We start from the raw sequence: 26,080 nt of genomic DNA, 5'->3' as shown, positions 1-26,080 counted from the left end.
CCCATGAAGTATATACGATCATAACCCCCATTTGACAAATGTTGGAACTGAGAGGCACAGAGAGGTTAAATAATGTACCCAGCGTCACACAGCTAGGAAGGGACAGAGCTGGGGTTGAGACCCAAGCAGTCTGAGCTCTTAATTCTTACACATCAACCAACCAGCTGAGGACGTTTCTTTCACAACTCCCACTGGACAGATGAGAAAACAGGCTCAGAGAAGCCAAGTGACTTGCCCAAAGTCACACAGCTTAGTTGGTCAGGATTGGAACCCAGGTCCGACTCAGAATCCCATACTCTGAAGCGCTTTGCACCAGACGGCCTCTGCTGCCTTCCCCTGTGTTTCAGATGAGGACACCCTCCCACCCCTGCCCCCCACGTGCGGCAGGGGCCCAATGTGTGAAGCCTCAGGCTAGGACACCCAGTCCCCAGGGACTCACCGAGCTTATGCTGGAAGCACACTTTGGCCAGGAGGATCAGGATGAAGGGGAGTCCCTTCTGGAGCCAGCAGATGACGGCCTTCAGCTCGGACAGGGCAGGGGCCGGCGTCCCCGGCTGCTCGTCGCCCCCCTCCTCGGCGTGGCCGCGGTGGTCGCCGCCCACGTGCTGCAGCAGGGAGCTCCCGCGGTGGGCGCCGTGGTGGAAGTGGTGGTGGGGCTGGCGGTGGTGGTAGGCGCCCCCCTCGCCCCGGCCGCCGCCTTCCTCCCTGGACGCGGGCATCGGGATGAACAGGTCCCCGCCGCCGGCCGAGGACCCCAGCACCAGGCTGGACGGGAAGGAGCTGGCGGGAAGGCTGCCGGTTAGGCCGGAGAAGAGCGCGGGCGGGGACACCGCTTCTGCCTTCAGACTCTCGAAGACGCCGCCTTCATCCACACTCGTCTCGGAGCTCAGCGCCTGGCTGCGGTTTCTGGGTGACGCGGGAAGAGAAACCCACCAAGTCAGGTGGCTGCAAAGACAGGACCCCAGTGAAGGAGGAGGGACAAATAACGTCAATAACATTATGGGCCCAACTGTTTTGTTCCCAAAGCCCTAACCCCCAGGACCTCAGAACGTGAGCTTATCTAGAGATAGGGTCCCCAAAAGGCTCTAGTCCAGTAGCACTGGCGTCCTTATAACAAGACATCAGGCCACAGACAGGTACAGGAAGGCCATTAGAGACCAAGGAAGACGGCCACCTACTAGCCAAGGAGAGAGCCCTCAAGGAACCAACCCTGCCGACACCTCGATCTTGGACTTCTAGCCTCCAGAACTTTGAGAAAGGAAATTTCTGTTGTTTAAGTCCCCCAGTCTGTGGCACCTTGTCATGGCAGCCCTAGCAAACTAACGCAACTAGTAATAGCAATAGAGTCGTAACCTATATGGAAAATGTACTATGTGTCAGATACTTTTCTGAGTGCTTTGTGTTGATTAACTCACCGACTCCTCTTATCAAACTGGAATTAGGTCCTACTAGTATCTTTGCTTTATGGATAAAGAAACTGAGGCAGGTAGAGAGTAAGTAACTTGTCCAGAGTTGCAGAGCTGGCAAGGGATGGAGCAGCGGGGATTCGAACCCAGGCAGACTAACTCTAGAGCCGGCTTTCCTAACCACTGTACTTCATTAAAAAGGGAGCATGGAATTCTATAATTCTAGAATAACCTTGGAAACCCAAGGACCCCTGGCTCTGGAATCTTCAAGTTCAAGGACTCCCCATTCCCCAGAGGGCCCAGCCTTGGTCACAGCTGGCACTTGGTGAGAAGCAGAAGCTATGGGAAGAAGACAGAGAGGCCCATATTCAAGCCCCAACTCTGCCCTTTCTAGGGGCCTTACCTCTCTGCACTCAGTTTTCTCACCTGGAAAATGGGCATAAATCCTATTCCTGCCTAGAATTCCTGGGGAGGGGGATCACAGTAAAATACCCTTTGCAGTAACAGGCGCTCGATACATGAGAACTATTATCTCTAGTTCATATGGAAGACCTCCAAGGCCAAACTGCTTTTTCTAGTTCCAAGCAAGGATCTCTTGGGTTGCAATCAGCAAAGGATTCTGTGGCTCTTTCGCAGCCACTGCTGGAGGAGTAGAGAGCCTGGAGTTATCCCTCTGGGAGTGGAGAGCCCAGAACTGGGTGCAGTTTGTCACGAACGCCGTGTCCCAGAGTTCTGGATGCCATCTTTCTTCCCCTGGGCTCATCCCCTTTTCAGGTGGAATCACTACATGGAAACTCAGCCTACGCTGCAGATACGGGTGGAGCTGATCTGCTCGATGTGCATGGGTTGGGGAGGAGGAGGAAGGCAAAGAGCCTTCCCTACTTCTCTCACCCTGCAGGCACCTCTGCAGACCCCCAGGGGACTCCAAAGACATCACATGCTTACTGAAACCAAGGGCTGAGCTTCATTCACCCTCTGGAGCCCACAACTCAGGGCACACAGTAGGTGCTCAATAAACGTGTGCTACATATCATCCAGTCACAAAATGGCAATAGGAGGGCGGCTTTGGGGAGGTTTGGCACTGTTTTCACACTTGATCCCATATAATCTATTATCTACTCGGAGAGCAGGATATATTTTTTAAAAATATATAGTCAGGCCTTCGTATCCAGGACTCAACCAACCTTGGGTCGTGGATCAAAACCCACAGATACGGAGGGCCGACTGTACTGGACATTTTATATAAGTGACTCGAGCATCTGCACATTTGGGTGTGTGAGGGTGGAGGTTTTGGAACCCTGGGAACATGGAGGGCTGACTGCACACAATTATGTCACTAGCCCACTCAAAGCCCTCCAAGGGCTTCCCATGCTGTACTCCTTCCAGCAGTCTCAAATAAACCCTATAGATAGGTGCAAATATTCCCATCTTACTGATAAAGAAACTGAGGCCCAGAGATAAAATTATCACATACCCTGGATTATTTGGCCCCGAACCCCAATCTCATCATGTGCCCTTTCTCCCCACTCAGGGGGTTCTACCATAGGCTGCCACCATCACCATGATGTCCCCACACCCCAGCCCCATGGCACCTACTCAACATACGCTCGTCCATCAGATTCCAGCTACAATCTCTCTTCCTAGAGACTCCCCTGCCTCCCAGACGATGACAGCCCCCTGCTCCTTGTTCTCACTGCATCCTGACGTCACCTGCACAGGACTGATCCCAGTTGTCCTTTATTCCTTATCTTCCCCTGGGTACCTGTGCTCTCAGCCCTGGTCACACACGATAACCACTTGCGGGGAGCTTTTGAAACATACAATTGCCTAACCCCATTGGAGACCCACTGAATCAAAACCTTTGTGGGTGGGTCCCAGCATCTCAAGCTCCTCAGAGTCCCCCAGTGATTCTAGCATGCAGTCGGCGCTGCAAGCCTAAAGCTTTAGACTGGGCCCTGCTCCACAACCTCAAAGACCCTGACTGCATCTTTACCACCCAGCACGATGCACCTGGCACAAAGAACATGCCCTATAAATAGTGTTCGAAGGAATGAATGAACGAGCACGCTAAAGGCTCTGGGAAAAAAAATGCAACTGAAAAAAATTAGCTTTGTTGAAACCTGCTGTTCCCAAACTTAAAATTCGACCATGGAATTCCTTTTCTCTATGGAACACCTGTGAAACACAGCACGGGGACATGCTGGGCTGGAGAGGTCTCAGGGTTGGTGTCTCTGGCTTCACAAACTGGACCTGGAGGTGTGTTATAAACCTGGTGCAAGGGCTCCATCCTTTCCCTCCCCACCATGCCCCATCCCTGCTGGCTCCCAAAGCCCAGGAAATGCGTGGTCCTCCTCCCTTGGGCTCTGGATAACAATAGTGATAATATTAATAATGACAACAACAACAAACACCATGGCTATGAACCTCAAGGGGCCTTTGAGCTTTTTCTGCACTTCAAGAAGCTCAGCTCAGAAAGCAGGAGTCCTGGCAGCTGCCCATGTTGGCCCACGAGGCGGCCACTTTCTCTCCGCTGCTGCCCACAGGGCCCTAGAAAGCCCTCCTCTCCCCCTGGAGGTTTCCAGCACTCTGAGTTCACTGGGCCCAGGGGGCCTCCAGTACAACCAATGAAGGCTCAACCCACCAAGGGGCTTTTTATAGCTGGCCTCCCTTCCCTGGGCCTCTCCCCTGCATCCAGCCGAGATTTCAGCCTAAATGGGAAAGGATATTCCTTAGGGGGACAGAGGCTGAGCTTCCAACTTAACTACTTAAGGGCTAGAGCTTGAGGCAACCCAGGAGGATTAGTGGATCTGCCCAGAGAGGAGGGAGCCAAAATGTGGTGCTCAAAGCACAGATGTTGGGGGATGAGAGGGAGGAAAAGTTTGGCAGCCTTCCGCTTGGATGGATGTGCTAGCTCAAAGGGCTCTGGGCTGGAGACTGCCCCAACCTGAGAACAGGCCCCCACGTGTATACTGTCCTGGATTTAAATAGATAGGAATTCTAGCTCATGAGTCATTGAACTGTGATTTTTTTTTTTTTTTTTTTTTTAGATTCTGTACTTGTCTATTTGGCACCCCCTAATCACACGGCCAAACTAGCTGTTCGTATCTCCCCTGTGACCCAGGGCCCATAACACCAACCACCTGCTCTCTCTGACTTTCACACGTGCAGCCAATATTTCTCCTGCCCGAAATCACCCAGGGCCAGTTACCAAACAGCTAGAGACCACCCCATACCCCAGAGCCCCCTGACGTCATTCAGACTAGCCAAGCCTAAGCTGTTCCCCTGGCCTGCCTCGCCTTTCCCGAGGAAAATGCAACAAAGCCTGTGGCCTGTGCTTTTTCTTGTTCCTTTCTGCCTCCTGGTCAATGCTGGCGCTTCCCCACGTGGCCCTGCATGGTGTGGTGTGTCCCCTCCTCTTGGGAAATGGCAGCAATAAAAATCATCTTTCAATGTCATTGTCCTCTCTGTGGTGTTCCTCAGCGTTATGGTGTGAATGTTTGCGTCCCTACTCATGCAAAGTATATGGCCCCTAGTTGAGCCACATGTTGAAATCTGACCCCCATGGGATGGTACTGGGAGGTGGGGTCTTAGGGGGGCGGTTAGGTCATGGAGGCGGAGCCCTCATGAATGGGATTAGTGCCCTTATAAAACAAACCCCCGAGTGACCCCGCATCCCTTTACATGTGAGGACACAGCAAGAAAACGGCCATCTCTGAACCTGAAAGTGTGTCTTTACCAGACACTGAGCATGCTGGGGCCCTGACCTTGGTCTTCTCAACCTCCAGAAGTATACAGAATAACTGTTTGTTGTTTAAGCTACCCAGTCGATGGTATTTTTGTTAGCAGCCCAAACACATTAAGATACCTCTGTAACTTAAAATCCCACGGGTACAATCATTGCTACGAGTCAAGTGGATCCCCTGTCACACAGGTTTTGAGAATTACCATAACAGAGCAAGCTATTATGCAATGAGTGTTCAGTATAAGGACGTCACTGTGACTCTAACTCTGAGAGGTAGCTTTTATTCATCCAGTCTTGGGTTACCCCTCGCCACCCGAAGCCCAGAGCCCTCAGACAGAACAAAAGCAAGGCATGCCTACCTTTCAGGTGGAATGTTGTCCGTGTTGCTGCTGTGGCGTCTCTGCATTTTCCTTAACACCTGAAACCCAACACAGGGGTGAGCCAGCATCCCCCAACACTCCCATTGCCTATCAGGTTGCCAAGGTGACTGTAAAATACTCCTCATATCTTACACCCCTCGCACTCTCTGACAGGCTCCAAGCCATGTTTCAATCTTTTGTGCCATTCAATCCTCAATTCTACATTCCATCCCAGGAGGAAGCTGTTATCGGCCCATTTCCCAGATGAGAATGATGAGACCCAGAGGTGGAGGAAGGCCTTATGTGGGAGGAGAAAGCCATGAATTGTGCAGCAAAGGGGTGTTGGATGAGGTGAAGTGAGCGGCAGACTGGCAGTTGGGAGGCATGGATTCTGCACTGATGCTGCCCCTAACTTGCTATGTGACCCTAGACAAATCACTAACCTCTCCGTGGCTTCAGATCCCCCATCCGTTACATGCGAGGGGGTGGAGTGGTCAAACCCAAAGCTCCCTTCCAGCCCCCACAGTGAATAAACTGGTGATAAAGGTGTGAATTCTCTCGCAGACATGTCACCTGATTCACTGTGAAGAACCACATGGACTTCAGAACTCCATGTTGACAACACCTGAACCGGGCATTCGGGCTCCTGATGGGGATGTGACTCCTGGATCCTAGGGAGAGCAGTTCTCCCCCTCCTCTTCCTCTCCGGAGGGATGCAGAGATGAGGGGAGCTTCCCAAAGATTCTGAACCTGGATGGAGCAGAACACGTGGGTAAATAATTCCTGGGATGCCTTGGATCTGATAGTGAGTCTTAAGACATCACTGGTAGCTATAAGCAGATGATTCCATCTGCTCAATATCTCTGGGTAGCCTTTCATTGATCCCTGTTTGGGACACTTAATGTATTTTGACCTATTGTCAAACTGAGTCCTGATTGGGGAACACAGAAAATATGTTTTAGACTCTCCAGCTGCTTCCCATTGCAATCAGAATGAGACCTAATCTCTGTCCACAGCCTACACGTTCTCCCTGATGTAGCCTCACCTGTTTCCAATTTCATTTCCTTCCACTCTCCTTCTACCACACCCCTCCACCTACCTGCACAGGTGTTTCTGTTCCTCTAACATGTCAGCTTGTCCCTGCCTCAGGGCCTTTGTACTTTTTGTTCCCTTTCCCTGGAATGCTTTCTCCTCTGAAGGTTGCATGGTTAGCTCCCTAGGTCAAATGTCACGTCCTCCCAAAGGCCTTCTCTTCTCATTTTCCTGACCCCTCCCCCACCATAACATCAACCTGTTTTATATTCTGCACAGCACTTATTTACTTACATGTTTGCTTATGTATTTATGATCTGTCTCCAATGCAAATGCCATGAAAGCAGGCATCCTGTCTACCTGGTTTTCCCCTCTACCTCAGCATCTAGAGCACTGCCTGGCTCAGAGTAGCACTTAACAAGCATTTGTTCAATGAATAAAACATCAATGGGTCCCCTAGTTACCTTTTTCTAGATCCCTTGCTCCCTGCCCACCTTTTACCCTAGGGAAGAACTAAGGCCTACATGCTTTCCATGAATAGGTTTAGCTTCCACTAACATTTCCTTGTTCCAGAACCAAAGACGATGTCTGACCCTTAGTTCAGGGCACCATAACTGTCTGTTGAATGACTTCCTAATCCCGACCAGCCTTCGTGAGGGGGCAGCGTTGGTGTCACTCGGACCACTGATTAGAAAGACGACCCATCAGTTAACCCTCCTTTGTCTTCTGAAAAATTAGCTAAGAAATGGGTCAGCAGCCCCATCTTCATGTAGGAAGAAAAGCGCATTACATAAACATTGTTCAAGAACTTGCAATCCCAGCTTAATGCCCCCCTTCCACATCCTCCATCGCTTGCAAATCCTTGGGGAAAATAAAACACAGTATCCCAAAGTGTCCACCCACAAAGTTGACACAGCCTCCTAAATCAAATGCTCAAGACTCCACTGTCGGATGCTTGCTTTCCAAGGGGCTTCACGTTCTCTGTTGGCAGCAGGCCCTACATAATCATTCCAGTACGGAATTCTGTCATAAACTGTTGCCCGCGAGATGCACCTGAACGAATGAATGAAACGCCTTTTAATTCCCTGCGCCACACATCCCACTCCCTCCCGACGACGGACCACACCGAGACTTTCCGCGGCTTGCGCTGTTCTGAGCTGCGCCCCGCGGCCGTTGCGGGACCGCGCCGGGATGCGCGCAGCGGAGCATCTCCTGCACCGCTCGGACGGGGCGCAGGTGCACTCCGGGCACAATGTCGCCCGCGCTTTCCGTTCCCTCAACCGACACTGCGCAAACGCCGTGGGACCGCAAGAGCAGGAGACTACATAGACTATGCGGGGAGGAAAAAAAAAAATCGCGTTCTCTTTTTTACCTGCCCAGACAATTCAGCAATCACAGCCGCATCATTCACGTCCAGTCAAGCCAATCACTCGCGCGGCCCGGGCAGCACGTGACTTCCTTTGCTTCCGGCCTTTAATAAGATAGGTGCGTGTCGTTGCCAAGACCGGCGCTAGGACCCCGGGACAGCTACTCCAGCCGTATTCACAAGATTGCCCGCCCCCTTTCTCTGGTTTTAGCCAATAGGAGACCCGCCGCTCCGCAGGGACCAATGGCGAAGAGATCTTGTGGGGCCAGCCGGTGACGTGCGAGCAGAGTGGAGGCGGGCCGCGGGGTGGGGTCACGTGGTGCAGCGCGCGCCGGCGCGGGTGGCTGCCGGGAGCTGACTGGGCCTCGGGGCCCGCGGGCCTCGGGGCCGGTGGGCGCCGCGAGGGATGGGGCTGCCGGGCACGTAGGGGCCATGCCGCCCGGGCCCCGGGCCTGCCGCGTTCCGCGCCCCGGCCGCCGCGCCCCACGTCCGCGCCGGGATGGTGAATCTGGCGGCCATGGTATGGCGCCGGCTCCTGCGGAAGAGATGGGTGCTCGCCCTGGTCTTCGGGCTGTCGCTCGTCTACTTCCTCAGCAGCACCTTCAAGCAGGTCAGTGGCCGCTCGCCTGTTCTCCTTCCTTCCCTCCCCGAGTTGTCTCCGGCCGCCCGGCTTCTGCAGCGCCGCCGCCTGTGCGTCCGGAGGGGTGGGCCTTCTTCTCTGGGTCTCGGGACGGGCGAGGGGTCCTGCCGATGTCACTGCTCCCTGGGGCGGCAAGGCGTCCCTAGGCCAGGGCAGAGTTGGGACACGAACCTTGTGCCGCGGTCCCTTCAGCCGTAGTTATTGCTTTTATTAGCGTCGCTGTGCTTTTCACCTGCCAGGTCCGGTGCTCAGAGGGGGCGTGGATTTTCTCACTTCATCCTCGCGGCGGTCCTGGGAGAGGTGGGTGTCCCTGTATTGCAGCGGGAGAATCCAAGATTCGAAGAGGTCGAGACAGCTCAGCGAGAAAAGTGGCCAAGGCGCGAAGCCAGCGCCGGCGTGGTTGCCTTTCGTTTAATTTGGGGGCTCTGTGGTCCTCCTGGGTTACTCAACAGGATCCACAGTGTGCTCTTTCTGGGCATTCATTACTTGGTTGGGTCGAATTTCTTTTCATCTCCTCTAGTCTATTTTCTCCTCTAGTTTTCCCCAACCCCATCGTTTTTCTTCCATGTGAGAATTTCTGGGAGAAACGGCAGGGAGTTTTGGTGGGAAATAGTACCCAAACCGTTAATAAGCTTGTTTAGAAGTTCAACTAGAGCACTTGGGTTTTTCCAAAGGGTAAGCGTACCCGAGGGTGCACCCAGGATAACCCTGAGTTACACTGCTGTCCTGATGTAGTTATTAAACGCTCCCCTCTTCACTGACAAGGGTCAAGTTTGTGAACAAATAAGTGAATCAAGCAAGAAGGAAGCTATATGGTCACTCTAGTTATATCGGGTTGGCAGGGGAGCTATGAAAAGGGAAGATAGGGGATTATATCCGGCTTTCTGCCTTAGGCAAACAGAGAGGCCAAGTGTTGAAAGGCTCTTTTATTTGCTTCAATGTGTGGGTGATCATGTGAATTACCTGGCTTCTGACTTGTGTTTTCTGCCATGTCACAGACACTTAAGTCACATGTTGTTCCTGCCTTCTCTGGTGGAGCCCTGAATGGTGTTGTGCACCTGGACTCAGTCCTCTGTCTTCCTCTCTACTGGACGCGGTGATTTCTGCGGCCAATGTTTAAATACCAGCTTATGTTGTATGCTGGTATTTAAACCAATCTAGGCCTGCTAGAACCCCCCAAATTCATCTGATTGCCTGCTTGATGTTTTTTTCCCCCCAATTGTTTTTTATTTTGGCAAAATACAACATAAAATTTACTATCTTAACCATTTTAAAGTGTGTAGTTAGATGGTATTAAATGCATTCATAACATTGTCAGTTACCACCATCCATCTCCATAACTCTTCATCTTGTAAAAACTGAAATTTCATACTTATTAAACAATAACTCCTCATTCCTCCTTTCCCCCAGCCCCTGGCAGTCACCATTCTACTTTCTACTTGATGTTGGTTGCGTTCATGATTGGCAAAAGTGACTCTTGATTCTCCTCTGCCAACATGTGTTCCTCCTCTAGTCTTCCCAATCTCACTAAGTAGCATTACTGTTCACCAGGTATTTGAAGCCACAGATACTTCATTCTTTTCTTTCTCTCACTCCCTACCTGTAAAACGTTGGCTCTGCCTCCACAGCGTATCCTGAATCTATGTATTTCTCCTAATCATCACTGCTGCCATCCTAGGCCAAGCCACTGGCATCTTTTGTCTGAACTATTGCAGTAGCCCAGCAACAGCCCTCTGCTTCCCTTCTTGTCTTGTGTTTGTTTGTTTTTTGAGACAGGGAGGGTCTCGCTCTGTCACCCAGGCTAGAGTGCAGTGTCATCATCATAGGTCACTGCAACCTAAACTCCTGGGCTCCAGTGATCCTCCTGCCCCAGCCTTCCAAGTAACTGGGACTACAGGTGTGTGCCCCTGTGCTCGGCTAATTTTTCTATTTTTTGTAGAGACGGAGTATCGCTCTTGCTCAGACTATTCTCAAACTCCTGACCTCAAGTGATCCTCCCACCTCGGCCTTCCGAAGTGCTGGGATTACAGGTGTGAACCACTACACCCAGCCCCTTTTTTGTCTTAATTCTGTATCCAGGAGTAGGGGTGATCATCTTTAAAAGGATGGGATCATGGTCTTCCCCCATGTATAGGAATGTACAATGTACATCCCCAATGTATAATTCTCAGATAAAACTCTAGATTCTGTTCCAGGATCTCCGAATGGTTGTGTCTTTTTTGTCATTTCAGGTCAGGCTAACTGTTACTGCTTTAGGTCACACTGTGTAAATACTACAGTTCCTTGCCCATTAACCTGCTTCATTTTCTTTGTAGTAGGAATCACTAACTGAGCAGTTCTTACTCATTTACTTGATAATGCATCTCACCTCACTCTCCCTTTGAGAATATAATTTTCTTGACAACGGACACCTGGTCTGTCTTGTTCGTAGACTCTTCCAACCCCTAGAATATTTCCAGCCACTTCATGAGAATTCAAATATTGGGTGAACAAATAAGTGAGTCTTTTTAATTGGGATGACTTTTTCTTTCTTCTCAGTCTGGTGTACTCCTGCTAATTTTTCACGTCTTGGCTCAGATACCGTCTGCTCCGTGACCTTCCCTACAGCCACCTTTTAAGTATTCCAGCACGACATCTTCATTTTTTAAATTACATCATATGTCACTTAACGACAGGGTTACATTCTGAGAAACGTGTCACTGGGCAATTTCATCATTAGGCATCGTGCAAATATCTTAGAGTATACTTACACCAACCTAGATGGTGTGGCCTCTTGCTCCTAGGCAACAAACCTGTGTAGCATGTTACTCTGCTGAATACTGTAGGCAGTTGCAACATAATAGGAAATATATGTCTAGATAGGTGTATCTAGACATATCTAAACATAGAAAAAGTACAGTAAAAATATGGTATGAAAGATAAAGCATGGTACACCTGTATAGGGCACTTACCATGAATGGAGCTTGCAGGACTGGGGTAAGTCGGTGAGTGCTGAGTGAACGTGAAGGCCTAGGACATTATACTACTGTAGATTTTATTATAAACATTGAACACTTAATGCTACACTAAATTGATAAAAAATATTTTTTTCTTCAATAATTAATCTTAGCTTACTATAATGTTTTAACTTTACAAACAAATTTTTTAAAAAAACGTTTTGACTGTTTTGTAATAATACCCAGTTTAAAATACAAAAACATTGTACAGCTGTACAAAAATATTTTTTATATCCGTATTCTATAAGCTTTTTTCCATTTAAAAATTTTTTTTTTTTAAACTTTTTTGTTAAAAACTCAGACACAAACACACCCATTACCGTAGTCCTGCACAAGTCCAGGATCGTCAATATCACTGTCTTCCACCTCCACGTCTTGCTTTCTTTTGTGTCCTTCAATAACCCTTAAATACTCTCTTCAGATATTTGACAGATTTATTCTTAGTCATTATTATTTTGCTTTACATTTCCCCACTGGTGAAGTTGAACATGTAATGAATTCATTATTGTTATTTTTAAATGAATAAATACTTCATCTAAAATAAGTATTTTAAGAATTTATGTTTTAATTTTCAATATGGTAAGTATCAATAGCCATAAGTCACATAAACCCACCTATTGGGATCCTTGGTAATTTTTGAATTTTTAAAAAATTTATCTGTTTATTTTAGAGATGGGGTCTTGCTGTATTGCCCAGGCTGGACTCGAACTCGTGAGATCAAACAATCTTTCCACCTTGCCTTTGGAGTAGGGGTCCTCAGTAATTTTTAAGAGTATGAAGGGTCCCAGGACCAAAAACACTGAGCCCTGCTGCCCTAGCCCATGCTGACTGATACCCTCCTGCGTGCATTTGTGCATTTGTTTGCTGCCCTTGTGAAGTTCTAGTTTTGGTTGTCGGCCACTCACCAGCTGTGTGCCGTGAGGGCGTTTGCGTCATCTGGCCTAGCCTCAGGCTCTCATCTGTAAAATGGAGGTGGTGGGGTGGAGTGTGCAGGGTTGGGGGTGTTTACTGCTGGTTGAGGAGAGGCTGTGACAACTTGAAAGCTCCATGTGATCCTCAGCTCTGCTTCAGTGAGACCATGAACTCGTGGAGCAGATGGGGCAGCTTTTTGCCTAGAGAATAGTTGATTATCCTCTGCTGCTTTGAATTCCTCTTTTCTTTGGTTTTCATGTTAATTAATGCTTTGGGGGATAATTTAAATCGTGGCTATGGGAGGCAAGAGAAATTAGTGATGATGGTGAGGATGCCATTGGGGGAGAGGGTTGGGAATGGTGAGTGGTGCCAGGTGACTTGGATGCGTTTATTTAACACATGTTTAGTGAACAGCAACTGTGTGCTAGGCACTGTTCTGCTGCTGATGGAGACAGAGTGTGGGCAAAGCACATGAAGGCCCCACTTGCCAGGAGCCCTATATTCTGCTAGGGGGTAAGGAGGAGAGATAGTAAACAGAAAAAGTGATTTATGATATGAAGAAAACAAAACAAGATGACATGATTGAGTGGCAGGGCAGGCCTAACTATGTGAGGCATTTGACCTGAGATTAAAGAACTCCAGTCTTGGCGTCAGTAGGGTCCTTAGAGGTCCTCTTGTGTAACTGAATGTTCTCATACTTGTTCAAGTGGTGCAGCTCCTAGAAGTCTCAGGACTATTTGCATAACTCCTTGAAAATATAACAACATCTTCAGCTTTAAAGTAATTAAGTATGTAAATTGGTGTCAAGTTATGTACTATCTGAAGTAGAATAAATCATAAGAATTGCTAATCTGGTGTTTTGTTTTTCGCTGATTACTAAATTACATACATATTTCAGGAAGTGTAGTGTATTGCACAGGCTAGAGAAGAGGAACAGTAACCGTGATCTCACCAACCAGAGGGGTCCACTACTTACATTTGGGCATATTTTCTTCCTGTCATTGTTTATACTTTTTATGGTTCATATAATTGAGGCATATTGTTTCTTCACTTAACATGGAAGCATTTTCCCCATCTTTAAAAGCTCTTCGTATGTATGATTTTTTATAACTAAAAATTTCCATTTTCAGGCTACACTTAGCCATTCCCCAAATATTAGACGTTTGGAGTGTCCTCCGGCCTTTATCCCCACCCCTTTAGTTGAGACTCCCAAGCAGATCTTTTATTGACAGCAGTGCCCTAGGTGTATGTGCTTTACTCCTTTCATGGGACATTTATCTCCTTTGACCCTTGTGATAACCCCTGAAAAACACACGGCACAGTTATTAACACACCCCTTGTAAAATCAGGGGCAAAGTTACATACATTAGTAATAATAACATTTCTGTAGCTCCTTACAATTATAAGAAAGCTCCTGTGTAGTTTTGCTCCTGCATTGTACCCCGTCTGGACATCTGTCATCGCGTCTACAGTGGTTGATTGAGCTGATTTATGTACCTCTTTATCAACAGCTCTGAAGGCTCTTTGAGAATAGAGAACCTGATTACCTTTGTCTCTGTATCCTCAGCATTTTGTAAGAATTAGATACCTTTGAATCTTGAATGAAAAAAATATATATATGTGAGGCAAAGCTTAAAATTGAAACAACCTGCTAGGGTAGGTGAAACAGTTTAGGAAAGGTTCGAAACCCCCTATCTGTTGGAAGAATCCCCTCGGCACCCCTTCTGCACACTCTCTGCAAGACTGAGCCTTCAGAAAAGCACACGCTGCTGTCAGGTCGTCTCTGCCTCAGACTCACGCTACCGTTTTGGCAAGGACGTGAATATTCACGTTTGAAAACAAGTTCAAGTGCTGGGAGAATTGCTTTCCTGTTTACTCAGAATGCAGTTACGTGGCAGAGGTCCTTCCGGGATGCACTTGTCCATGAACTCGTGTTTTCTTTCAGGAAGAATAACAGAATAGCTTCAGAGTAATGTTAAGAGCACTGTTAACCTTGTAAGATCGGTTTACTGTACTTCGGTCAGCCTCTTTATAGTCTTCATGGCTATAATTTATCTAGGGCAGCATTTGCAGCTCAATTTAGTTTGCACGTAGCTTGATTATGCAGTTAACTGGTAGGCTCCCGGCAGAGCAGAAGAGTGTGAATTTACAGGTAGTTAAGCGGTGTGCACCTAAGTGATTTGTCCCGTATTCCCAAGACTCCTGCACTTAGCTCTTCTTTTCGCACTAACGGAGGAATACAGATGTTGTTTTTGTGTAACCTGTCCTATTCCTGCTAGTGCCATTTCTTCTAAAAGAACAGGGAGGGAGGGAGGGGCACAATAGAAATTAAAGCCACCTTGCAGGACTGTTTTACACTTCGTAAATTAAAGAACAGAATCCAGCACTGGCAGGGCTGTGAACACTTTTTATTTAGATGCTGGTGAAATATTACTAGCAAATGTAGATATAAGTTTTAGGAAGTTATTTGGCACTATATACATAGCATTTACTACAAATTATTCAAGAGAATAAAATGAAGCCTCCTCATTTTATTGCAGTACTGTCTATGGTAACAACCTGGGCCTAATGTTGATCTGTAGAGGATGTGCTTACTAAATTATGGCATATCAACATGATGGATTATTATATGGCCTAGAAAATGTGATTATCGAGATAATGCAGGTACTTGGAAATGTTTTACTATCCAATTAGTGTCAGAAAGAGCTGAATGTGAAGCCTCCTAATTTATATAAATGCTGAGGTCAAAGGCTAGAAGTTAATATGCAAAAACAAATATAGTTTTATTTATGTAATGGGATTGTGGACAATTTGAGTCTTTTCATGTTGATAATTATGTTTTTTTAAATCAACATTTTATTTTGGAATAATTATAGATTTAAAGAAAAGTTGCAAGGATAATACAGAGTTATCGTAGACTCTTAGTTTATTCTATTGTTAATGATAATCATGTTTTTAATATTATTTTAAAGATAATATTCCAAAGATGATTAAAGATAGTTTTAATAATCCCATCTGTCCATTCCATATTAATAGTTTGTGGTACAGAAGTTTCCCCTTACCTGTTCCATAGACCCCCAGTGGATGCCTGAAACCGTGGATAGTACTGAGCCCTATATGTACTGTTTTTTCTGTCTGATAACTAAGTGCCTACTAAGTGACTAATGGGTGGGTAGCATATACAACATGGATACGCTGGACAAAGAGAGATTTATGTCCCAGGCAGGGTGGATTGGGACAGCAAGAGATTTCATCTCGCTACTCAGAGTGGTTCGTGATTTAAAACTTATTAATTGTTTGTTTCTGGAATTATGCATTTAGTGTTTCTGGACCACGATTAACTGCAGGTAACTGAAACTGTGGAACGTGAAACCGTGGATGAAGGGGAGACTACTGTATATCTTCCTATACCTTTATCTCAGCTCTTATAAATGTCTATGTGCATATTATGAAAATTGTCATACTGTAATATGTGATAATATGCACATGATTTTGCAGCTTATTTTTTCATTTAATAGTACACTGTGGACATCCTGCGGTCTGCAACCCTGTCTCTGTATTAAAATCATCTAGCTACTTTGAAAATACTGGGTCTTGGGTCTCATCCACAAAGATTTTTCCTGTCTGGAGGTGGGCGCCTTAGTGGGGAACCCTTGACCTCAAGGCCACACGTGGCCCTCCACATCCCCAAGTGCGGCCCCTCAACCGAATCCAAACTTCACAGAAAAATTAAAAGGATTTGTTCTGTAAAATTTGGATTCGGTCAAAAGACCGTACTTAAGGATTCAGAAGGCCGCAGGTTCCCCACCCCTGACTGGTTTAAGAACTTTGAATAATCATTTGTGTCTAGATTTGGTTAAGAGTTTGGATATTTATTCAGTCATTTCTCTGTTACTGGGTTTTCAGAATTTTTATACCATTTAAACTATGCTGTAGTAAACATCCCCGTGCTGCCCTATACATTAGTGTTTTCTGTAAGATGGACCTGAAAAATGTTTGCAGGGCCAAAGTGTATGTAAATATATATTTTCAAAATGTTAATAGCTCTTCCCAGATTACTTTTCTAAAGAAATTTTAGTTACCATAAAGCTCTTTTCTGTTTAAGTATGTAAGCTTTTTCATCAAATTTTCAAGGTTAGTCTTTTTTGCTTAAAAAGCAGCACGTGACAGATCATTCTTTGGTAAAAAACCACAGAACTCTGTTAGAATGGTGAATGTTCAAAGTACATTAAAATTCTTTGAGAAAGGAATCTTTTATAATTGTTTTGTTTTCCAATAATCAATGGAAGCATTCAGAAGATGGCTGTGTCCAGCTTGGCTTATTAATATTGCCTGGCACTTGTGCACCTCCCTCCTTAGTTTCTTTAGGAGGATAGAAAAGGCAGGTTTGAAAGCTGACTCCTACCTGACATGGCCTCCAGGGCAACTCTTCCCTTTGCATGTCTGGGTAAAGGGCTGGCTGCCCAGCGTGCGTTCTGTAAAGAAACGTGCTATGAGGGTTGCATACTCAGTATTCTTTCGTAGAGGAAACTTGCGAGTTGACGTGCTTCATCTTGCCCCTAAAGTGAACCTCCTACTGCAGTCTTCCCACATGGTCCACGTAAGTACCGTAAGTACCGGTGATTGCAAATGAAAGGGACTTTGTGCTCTAGAAGTCAGATGACAGTCACAAAAAAGTTTCCTCTTCTCTTTTAAAAGTATATTCAAATTTTGCATTCTGTTCCATAATATATTTGTTTTAGCATAAAAAGTATTTTAAATGACTTGGCATCGGAAGAAAAAGTTCAAAACTTTAACCCTCCAAATTTTTCATAAAATTAACACTTTTATTCACATTTATAATGTGCACATCATCCAGGGGCCATGCATGTAAGTATGCCAGTTTGAAGCATATCCCTAACTCACTACTTTTTCCTACAGGTTTATTTTATGACTTTGGCTCAGACTTTTGCTCATACCAGCAGAGTGCGGATTCCTTTCATGCAAGATTTTTATAGTGTTTCTGTCCTCTTAATGTAGTTGGTGTGAAAAATTGATGAAATTGCAAGAAAAGATACTTTAACCTTCTCATCTGTGGTCTTTTTGTAGGAGGAGAGGGCGGTGAGAGATAGGAATCTCCTGCAGGTTCAAGACCACGATCAGCCCATTCCATGGAAGGTGCAGTTTAACCTGGGCAATAGCAGCCGGCCCAGCAATCAGTGCCGGAACTCCATCCAGGGGAAGCACCTCATCACGGACGAGCTAGGTAAGGCTGGCGGCCTTCCTTTCCCGGCAGTCAGTAGATCGTACACCGGTGGGGCCATCTGTGGGGTTTTTGTTTTAATAGGGGTTCCTCTACAATACACTTTGCTTCCTTGCCCATTGCTATCATTTCTCACATCTTTTTTCGTCTTTCACACCCTAGTCATCATTCAAGGTTCCCTTCAACATCAGAGAAGCTGGGTTTGATGCCTCTAACTCTTAAAAGTTCCTTGTGCCTGCGACTTACAGTATCAGCACTATGTCATGCATTGATCCCTAGGCCACTTCCTGACAATCTCTCCCCAGCCTCAGTATTTTCTAATCTTTTTTCTCATCTTGATGGTGAACTCTGTAGGATAAGAACTCAGTTCTCCTCCTTGTTAACCTGAATAAAATCCATACAGTGTTGGCACTCAGGAAATGTACTTGTTGACTAACTGACTGGATAATTTCAAATGAATTATAAACGCATTCAAAATGTGTTACTCTTATAGTGAAAACATAAGTCTGTTTGATAAGGTTTTCTTGTGTCCTTTTAAGGTATCAGAAAGGAGATTCCTACCTGGCGGGGGCAGTTAGACTAGACAGCCACTCTGGCTCTTACTGACCACTTTCCCGTTGCTCAGTCTTCCCAAGGAGAGACCCCTGCTAGTGCCTGCCCTGCACTGGTTGTACTCCTATAATGTGCTGGGCACTGGGCTCAAAGCATTCCTTGACTATCTTATTTGATTTTTGCAACAGTCCTATGAGGTAGATACCCCAATCATCATTTTATAGGTGAAGGCAGAGGCACCAAGAGGTTAAGGAGCTTGCCCAAGATTGCCAAAGACTTCTATAAACCAAAAACATAATACCATTATCACATCGAAAAAAGTAACAATTTCTTCTTAATATCAAATATCCAAACAGTATTCAAAGTTCCCTGTTTTACCAATTGTGTTTTTCTTTTTCAACTGATGGTTTGCAAATAACATGGTTTTTCTTTTCTTTTCTTTTTTTTTTTTTGTAAGAGTAAATTTTGCCAAAAAAAACCCAAAACAAAACAACAACAAAAAAGAGTAAATATTGCCCTATTTTAAAAAGCCTTAGAACAAATGGATTGTGAAAGTGACTATATTGAAATAGCTACAGGTAGCACTGTATTAGGATCTTCATCTATACCTGATGAACTGAACTTAACGAAGACACGTGCTGTGTTTAAAATGAAAACCACAGGCATTATGGATTAGAAGAAAAAACTTGCATTTCCTGCAAAATAAAAAAACAAATCTTTTCCAAATAGATCTTAAAGTCATTAAACCAGAGATGAGAAATGAAGAAAGGAGTCAGAGGAAAAGTACCCACCTAGGGTAAAAGAGCTGAAAAATTTTGTACGGGAATGCATTCCCAACTCAGCAGTAATGCCAGTGACAAGCTCTTTTTAAGGTCACACTGAAAGAGCAAATCATGTAGAAAATAACGTGGTTTTGTTGTTGTTTTGTGTTTGGTTTTTTTTTTTTAAACAGTGAAGTTTATCAAAGGGTAGTTACTTCCTCAAGATGACGCAGTCAGTAGGCAGACCTGTGACTAGGACCAAGTGCCTTGACTGGACGTTCAGGGCCTATGTCTTACACACTGTATGACGTTCAGTAAGAAAACGTGAACTCTTATGCCTTAACTGTTACATTTAGCATTGGATTATAAACACTGTCATTTTCTTTTATCATCACTAGCAAAAGAATTTTTTGATTAGGTAAGACAAAGACCCTCAGACTCCTTGAGTAAAAAGTTCTGAGAATCAGTCAGTCAATAAAAATCTAAGCTATAGGTTTTATTTTACCTCAATGAATATGGGAGAAGAAGTAAGTAGTTTAATAAAGAAAACTCTTAAGAATTTATGCTTTTTAGCAGGCAGATTCCACCATGAATATTGCCAGGGTAACACATTATTAAATCAGACAACCAATTGCAATTACATTCAAAGGTTGGAAGTTAATTTTCCAGGCAATAGCAATAGATTTTGAAATTGTGATCTTATAGGACTTCTTGTTGGGAGTAACATTTGAATAAGTAGATTTATAATGCAAAATGAGAAATCTCAAAGAGCTTGTTTTACCAGAAGTTAGACCTGCAGTGTCGTTGCTGAAAACTGGAAGCGCACTGGGAAGAAAAAGAAGGCCTCAGATGCTGGTGCTTATAATATGGCAAAGGAAAGGACAGAAAGATAATTTCAAGTGTAATTTAGGAAACATAATATTTTACACCTCTGTCTTTTGGAGAAAATTGCTGACTTATTTGGATTTGTTTGTTTATAATCCCTATAAAGAAAATGAATAGGAATAGTTAGGAAGAGTCTCAGGAAACATTTACCATGACGCTAGAATCATCCTCTCAGTTTAGAAGACAGAATAACATAATTAAACAATAACAACGAAGGACACTGCTTTCCAGGTATCTGGGATCTGGTTCTCTCGAGGCCTCGGTTGCCCAGGACTTAACTGAGCGTCCTTTTAGTTTCTTAATCATTAATCTACTGGTGCCTCCTGCTTTTGCACAGACTTTGTTTTCTAGAGTACTTTCTGAAAACGACCTCATACTTCACCAAGTCCCATTCTCTGAGGATTAAGAAGCCGGGGCGTTCGGAGTGGAGCGATGCTGGGAGCAGCTGCTCTGCACCTGTGCGCTTGTGCGTGCACCTGGGAGTTTCCCAGGGGCCAGGTGGGGGCCCTCACGGACTGATGCTTACATTTTTCTGTCCCACTCCCAGAAGGATGTAGAGAAATGTCTGCATAGCAGCTCTGAACAATAAATGAACTTTTGTAAGGAGATTTTCCCTGACATTGAGCATGAATTGACTGGGCCGGAGGAGTGTGTGTATACAGATGATGAGATTTATAAGAAGAAGTAAAGGGAATTGGGGGGGTTTTCTCTTCCTTGAGTGTTAGAGAACTGCAGTCCGTAATGCTGTGGGGTAATTGAGTCCCTGACGTTGCTTGTGTAAAAAAAAGCCCAAATCAATGTATAAAGGTTAAGTGTAACTATTTCTATTTTCAAAATCCTCCAAACTACTAAATAAGGCAAGCATTTAAAAGATATATTTGTGAAGAGTGGTTTGTTTGTTTGTTAAATCTAGAAGGATGTCACTTTTGTGAATGAATGCCCTAGTTTTTCCTGTTTTCAGATTTTGGCTCAAAAAACAATGGCATTTTTCTTCAGGCACAGATAAAAGATTGGCCTGTATAGGTCAGGATAGGAAGACGTAGGCGTGGCTGGACATGGTGATGAGCTCAGACATGTGACAGCGGACTAACCGCTAGCTCTGGGTAGATTGTGACGTAGTGACGAGATGGGAGTCCCTGTGTCCTGGAAACCCCTGCATGGAGGAAGCAGTGCCTGATCACATTATGTCTAATTTCTGGCTCTTCGCTGCTTAGGATGCTGTAGATTCTGTGTTCTTTGCAGGCAGTACTTTGGTTGCTGCTTCCTGGTCATCGCTGGTAGAGCGTTGGAGGAGCTGCTGGTTTTATGCTGAGGTTAGTCTCTGACTTTCAGGGTACGTTTGTGAAAGGAAGGATTTGCTGGTGAACGGCTGCTGTAACGTCAACGCCCCTGGCACAAAGCAATACTGCTGTGACGGCTGCTGGCCCAACGGCTGCTGCAGCGCCTACGAGTACTGTGTCTCCTGCTGCCTGCAGCCCAACAAGGTAGGGAGCGCTGCTTCTTGTCCTACATCGCCTTTTCTCTTTTGGCCTTTATTTTAGGATGAACATTAGGCTCTTCATGTGAGGTTCTTGTGAAAATAGAACTTAGAAAGGAACTTTGTAGGTGTCAGAAATTGCTGCTGTAAGCCTTTGTCTAGGAGGAAAGGAGGTGGTTCCCAGTTATGTGAATGGTTCTTCTGCAGAATGGACCATTGTATTGCTAATCAGATATTAATGAATAAGATACCCAGCATTCCTGCTTGCTCTCTTTCTCCCGTCTTCTTCCCTCCCTCCCTCCCTCTTTCTGTCTCCCTCTCTCTGTTTCTCTCTCTCCCTCCCCCATCCCCATCAGCATTCTCTTAGTTTAGGAGAGATAGCCAAGGTCACCTTGTGCTGGCTTAGGTAATTTATTACAGGCACTAACTTTTGTTTCCATAGCAACTTCTCCTGGAGCGCTTCCTCAACCGGGCAGCTGTGGCATTCCAGAACCTCTTCATGGCAGTCGAAGATCACTTTGAGTTGTGTCTGGCCAAATGCAGGACCTCATCCCAGGTCAGAAGCTGTGATGTCTCTAGCTTGGGGGATGGTGGGTGACAGGGGAGAGAAGAAAACTTTCCAGTATACACTGGGGTCCTTTCAGGGGGGTGATATGGAAAAGAGATGCAAATGAAGCCATGTCACACTTTGTTTAGTGTGATGATGGTATTTAGAATATTTAGATTTTTACAAATTAGGGGAAGTAAAGTGTTTATATTAATTCAGGGTCTAATCAGCTTGGATGTCTCCTATCTGGTTGGCACATTTGCACTTTAAGTGGAAGCGTCAAATTATTTTTAAGTCTGGGTGGAGTCCTAATAGTCCAGCTCCTAAGAGAAGTTCTCCTCCCTGTCTTTAACTGAAATTTGACTGAGGCTTTCCAGTAACCACTCATTTACAGTAAGTAGCAATTTGTTCTGGGCCCGAGATGTGGTTTATTTTAGGACTCAAGGGGATGGGGCAGGTGAATGTTTAAAAATTCACGAATAAATCTGTAGGTTGTCAGGCTCTCAATGCGTATTAGCATGCTGTCATTAAACGCTCTGCTCTCTGGGCATTAAATATTATTGCACCTGCTCCTGAAAGCGTCTGAAAGTCTTTTGCCTTTCCATCACTCCGACCCTCGGCTCTCTGCTATTGTGCTTGGGCAGTTGTCATAGCTGTCTTTGTAAGATCACCAGACGTGTTTATTATATGAGCACGCTCCTGGCTTCTATTCATGGTGTCTCCAAGATTTTGCTGGCTTCCTCTGAGCTGGTGGACTCGTTTGTCATTCTTGGGAGCCCTGGAGCCTTTGCCAGATTTCTGTAGTCCACCTTTGGATTTTATGCCCCCTGTCTATGTCTCTGGTTTGTTCCAAGAGCATTCAGTATCATTGGTAAATGTTTCGGGGATTATAATGAGCGTTTGAAAGCATAAAGAAATTCCTGATGGTCTTGTTTTGCTTGAAGAGCTTTCCACTTGAATGGGCTTTAAAGGAAATGTGGAGGAAGGCGGAACACATGACTCATTTCGATTCAGATTCTCTCCCATTCTGAGAAATGCTAGAAAAGGCAAAGTATTTTCTTTCCTTAACCGATAAAACTCAGGGATTACTTCCAATCTTGAGTGAAGCTACTATGCTTTCTGACTTTTTTTTTTTTATCATCGTGAAAAGAGATTTCCCAATTGCCATTCAATTTGTTTTGATGACAAATTGTATCCCAAGAAAGAAGATCTGGCTGTATGTCTGCTAAACGGGATTACTATTTACAGTGCAGTTGCTCAGCATTGGTCTTGGACTAATTAATGAACTCCAGACTAGCCAAAAACTCAAGTTGCTTGTATGAAAACAAATTGCTGAAAAGTTAGCCATCGGGAGTGATTGTCTGCTTTAAAGCACACTTCCAGTTTGCTCAGCCAAGTGAGTTTTGTGTGGCGTTGTAGGATTTGGCTCGTGCGTCAGATTTTTAGGTACATGAACTTTACGAAAGCAGTTTGCAGTGCGTCTGCCTGGTGTCTCTGCAGGGTTCCTTACCAGGAACTGGGTGTCTTTGAAGCGCAGGATCAGTGCAAAACACCAGTCGCATCTTAATCTGTTTCAGGTATTATAATTTGAGGAAAAGTAGTTGTCTTGAGTTGCCCAGGTCACAGCTAAATCGTTAAAAACTCACTGGTGTACATAAAAAGAAACAGTTACCACAGTGATGTTTATGTCCGTTCTCATGCTCTTCATTGGCATTCTGTGTTGAGCGTTGTTCTTTGTTCCAGAAAGTGCCTTGGAGCCTTTAGTGACATTTGGAGATGGACTCGGCCAGCCTCCTGCAGGGACAGTCTGACAGCAGTCCCGCTCGACTCGAGGGAGGTGTGCGAGACCCTGCTCGCTCTCACCGTGCTCTTATCTCCCTTTTGCCAACAGAGCGTGCAGCACGAGAACACCTACCGGGATCCCATAGCAAAGTACTGCTATGGAGAAAGCCCGCCCGAGCTCTTCCCCGCCTGACGCCTGACGCGCGCAGCAGACTTGCTCCAGCGCGGGCGAGGGGGCCCCCGCCAAGGAACTTGCCTTCTGGAGCCAGACTTCAGCGCCCAGGCTAGTCCACTGGGAGAAGACAAAGGCAGTGCGAGGAAACCTTGGCCTTGACCACTTCTTGTGTTGTAATCTCTGGCTTCGCTCACCACCCAGGCCTACCAGATGGAACTCTTCTTCTGTATCGCAGCTTGGAACCTCCAGCCAGTCCCGTTCGGGAAAGATAAAGTTAGGCCGAGCTTGTCGGTGGTGGTGGCGTTCTTGAATGACTCAACCCTGGTACCTGCACAGGGACCTGTGATTTGTGTTCATCGGGGGCCAGGTGTTCACTTCCAATTTTGATCCAAGCCTTTTCACTGTAAAATTATTTATTGGATTCCTTTGGAGTAGTGGGGAAATTACAGTGTTTTATGTAGGAAAAAGTCTTGGCATTCTACTTGAATATATTCAAGGAAAGTATTTTTGTTGTTGTTGTTGTGTTCTTGAGTTTCACAAGTTAAACCATCCCTTCACCCAGATGAAATGTTTTGTCTTTGAGGATGTGGATGCACTCTCTAGGTAGTGATTTTTGTTTTTGTTTTAACATCTTCAAGAGCGTACCCTGAACATAACCTGTTAACCGTATCCTAACATCTAAAATTATCTAAAAACTCAAAGACACCGTTCTGTTCCAATCCTGTGCAAGATTTCTAGCAGTTGGCACCACGTGCCTGCCCTTAGGTTCTTTTCTAGTGGTACTTGAGTGTGCTCATATGCCCAGCGTGAGAACACTGTTTTAGCCAGAAATCTTGACACACTGTCCTGACTCAAAGGGGTTCTCATTTCCTTTGCCACCATTAAAATCACAGTGATCTGCTTAGCGAGGGTATAACAGGAACCTCAGGAAAGTCACAGGCCACCTTCTTCCCCATCCTGTCCATAGAATCCCAAAGTTAAGGAAGTTCCTAAATGGAGATGCATCCAGCAGCTTGCTGTTCGTGTTTGTTCTTTATTTTCAGCTTCAGGGTCTGTAACAGGTATAAATGTTCATTTTCCCTATGATTTGCAAAGAAGAAGAAGAAAAGAAAACCCAACTTTCCATCAAATGGCCGTAAGACATTTTTAATCTTCCTTCAGTGGGAGGTGTGGATGATCAGGCTGGAGAATGCCACCCGTGCGGATCGCTGGTGTGTCCTGGGTCCACGTGCATAAACTGCTCCCATTTTCCTACCGTAACCCTGACTTTCTCCAGCGCAAGGCCTGGAGTGTTTGGTCCTAAGGTCAAGATGCTTTGCCTCTTAAATAGCTCTTTGATTTCAGGAGCCACATTAATGCACAACTCTTTCCTAGACTCCTTCACTAACCCCAGGATTGAGCAAGGTCTTTTCCGTTTTTTTCCGTTGTTGAAATTATTGACCTGGGAGCAGGGTGCTAGTTTTATGGTAAGTTTTCAACGTTTTTTTTTTCAGTAGAGGTTTTTCTTTGAGCTACATTTGCCTTTGGTATGTTTCTGTAGTAAGTGGTGGTGATTTTCCTTAACTTCCTCATACTACCTCTTACACTTACCTTCCCAAAGTCATTGCCCTTCTAAATAAGGCTTCTTAGAGAGTAAACTGTCAGGCAATTTTTAAATATTAGATTCCAAGAAATCTATTCTGTTTGTATTGGACGTTTCGGGTTCTGTGTATATTCAACGGTACTTAATCAAAGTGTGTGAAAGGATTGTGGCATGTCTACATGTTTCATCAATCTGTTCTTTTTGGTAACTCGATAGGGACTTTGAGTGTCTATGGTTGACATTGGTATCAACCTCTCCTTTGAGCTTATTTTAACTCTTGAGCAATATAATACAGATTTAATGTGAACAGTTCATATCAAAGGTCAGCCCTTGCCTATTCACTGGTCCTCTCTGATTTTGTACTTGAATGTCACGTTTTACATTTTCAGTGCTTTCACAAACCATAACTACAACCCCATCCTGGAGAACTAAGTTTGTTTGTATTTCCACTTTGTAGATGAGGAAAGAGTAAGAGGTGAAGTGACTTCCCGAGTCCCTGCTGAGATTGAATGACAGAACCCAAACAAGCACTTCATCTCTGATTCTAGGTCCAGTCCTCCAGCCACCGTCTCTTGCCAGCTCCAGTGCTGACTCGTCGTAAGCATGTCCCCTGAGAGCGTATAT

The 26,080-nt window shown here is 45.4% G+C and overlaps 2 protein-coding genes across 5 annotated transcripts in view; one reads left to right on the top strand and one right to left on the bottom strand.

Annotated features, from left to right (window-relative positions):
* The window catches only part of RNFT2 (ring finger protein, transmembrane 2), a 44,857-nt gene extending 38,726 nt beyond the window's left edge, over positions 1–6,131 (bottom strand). The window contains exons 1-3 of the mRNA XM_069497280.1: positions 6,081–6,131; positions 5,508–5,566; positions 440–906 (exon numbers count right to left, since the gene is read on the bottom strand). Coding sequence (XP_069353381.1) covers positions 440–906; positions 5,508–5,566; positions 6,081–6,104 — 550 coding nt within the window. The 5' untranslated portion in view covers positions 6,105–6,131. The remainder of the gene's footprint in view (positions 1–439; positions 907–5,507; positions 5,567–6,080) is intronic.
* Positions 6,132–8,245: 2,114 nt separating this feature from the next.
* Positions 8,246–24,340, top strand: SPRING1 (SREBF pathway regulator in golgi 1). Of its 4 annotated transcripts, none has more exons than XM_069497187.1 (5): positions 8,347–8,515; positions 17,542–17,698; positions 21,226–21,377; positions 21,813–21,926; positions 23,809–24,340. In XM_069497187.1, the coding sequence occupies exons 1-5, from the start codon at positions 8,405–8,407 to the stop codon at positions 23,890–23,892; spliced, it is 618 nt and encodes a 205-aa protein (XP_069353288.1). In that variant the 5' UTR covers positions 8,347–8,404; the 3' UTR covers positions 23,893–24,340. The 4 variants fall into 4 exon arrangements, with proteins under 4 accessions (XP_069353290.1, XP_069353288.1, XP_069353289.1 ...); XM_069497188.1 differs by lacking the exon at positions 23,809–24,340 and adding an exon at positions 23,661–23,796; XM_069497189.1 differs by lacking the exon at positions 17,542–17,698 and having other exon boundaries at positions 8,246–8,515.
* Positions 24,341–26,080: the final 1,740 nt, after the last annotated feature.

Source organism: Eulemur rufifrons, chromosome 21 (genome assembly GCF_041146395.1).
Source record: "Eulemur rufifrons isolate Redbay chromosome 21, OSU_ERuf_1, whole genome shotgun sequence".
NCBI classification, from domain to species: domain Eukaryota; kingdom Metazoa; phylum Chordata; class Mammalia; order Primates; family Lemuridae; genus Eulemur; species Eulemur rufifrons.
This window is presented reverse-complemented; position numbering and strand designations above follow the sequence as displayed.

Coding starts and splice junctions, on each gene's coding strand:
- SPRING1 (XM_069497187.1), top strand. CDS start 8,405: ATGGTGAATCTGGCGGCCATGGTATGGCGCCGGCTCCTGCGGAAGAGA. Junction 8,516..17,541: donor TCAGCAGCACCTTCAAGCAG/GTCAGTGGCCGC, acceptor GTCTTTTTGTAG/GAGGAGAGGGCGGTGAGAGA. Junction 17,699..21,225: donor CCTCATCACGGACGAGCTAG/GTAAGGCTGGCG, acceptor TCTGACTTTCAG/GGTACGTTTGTGAAAGGAAG.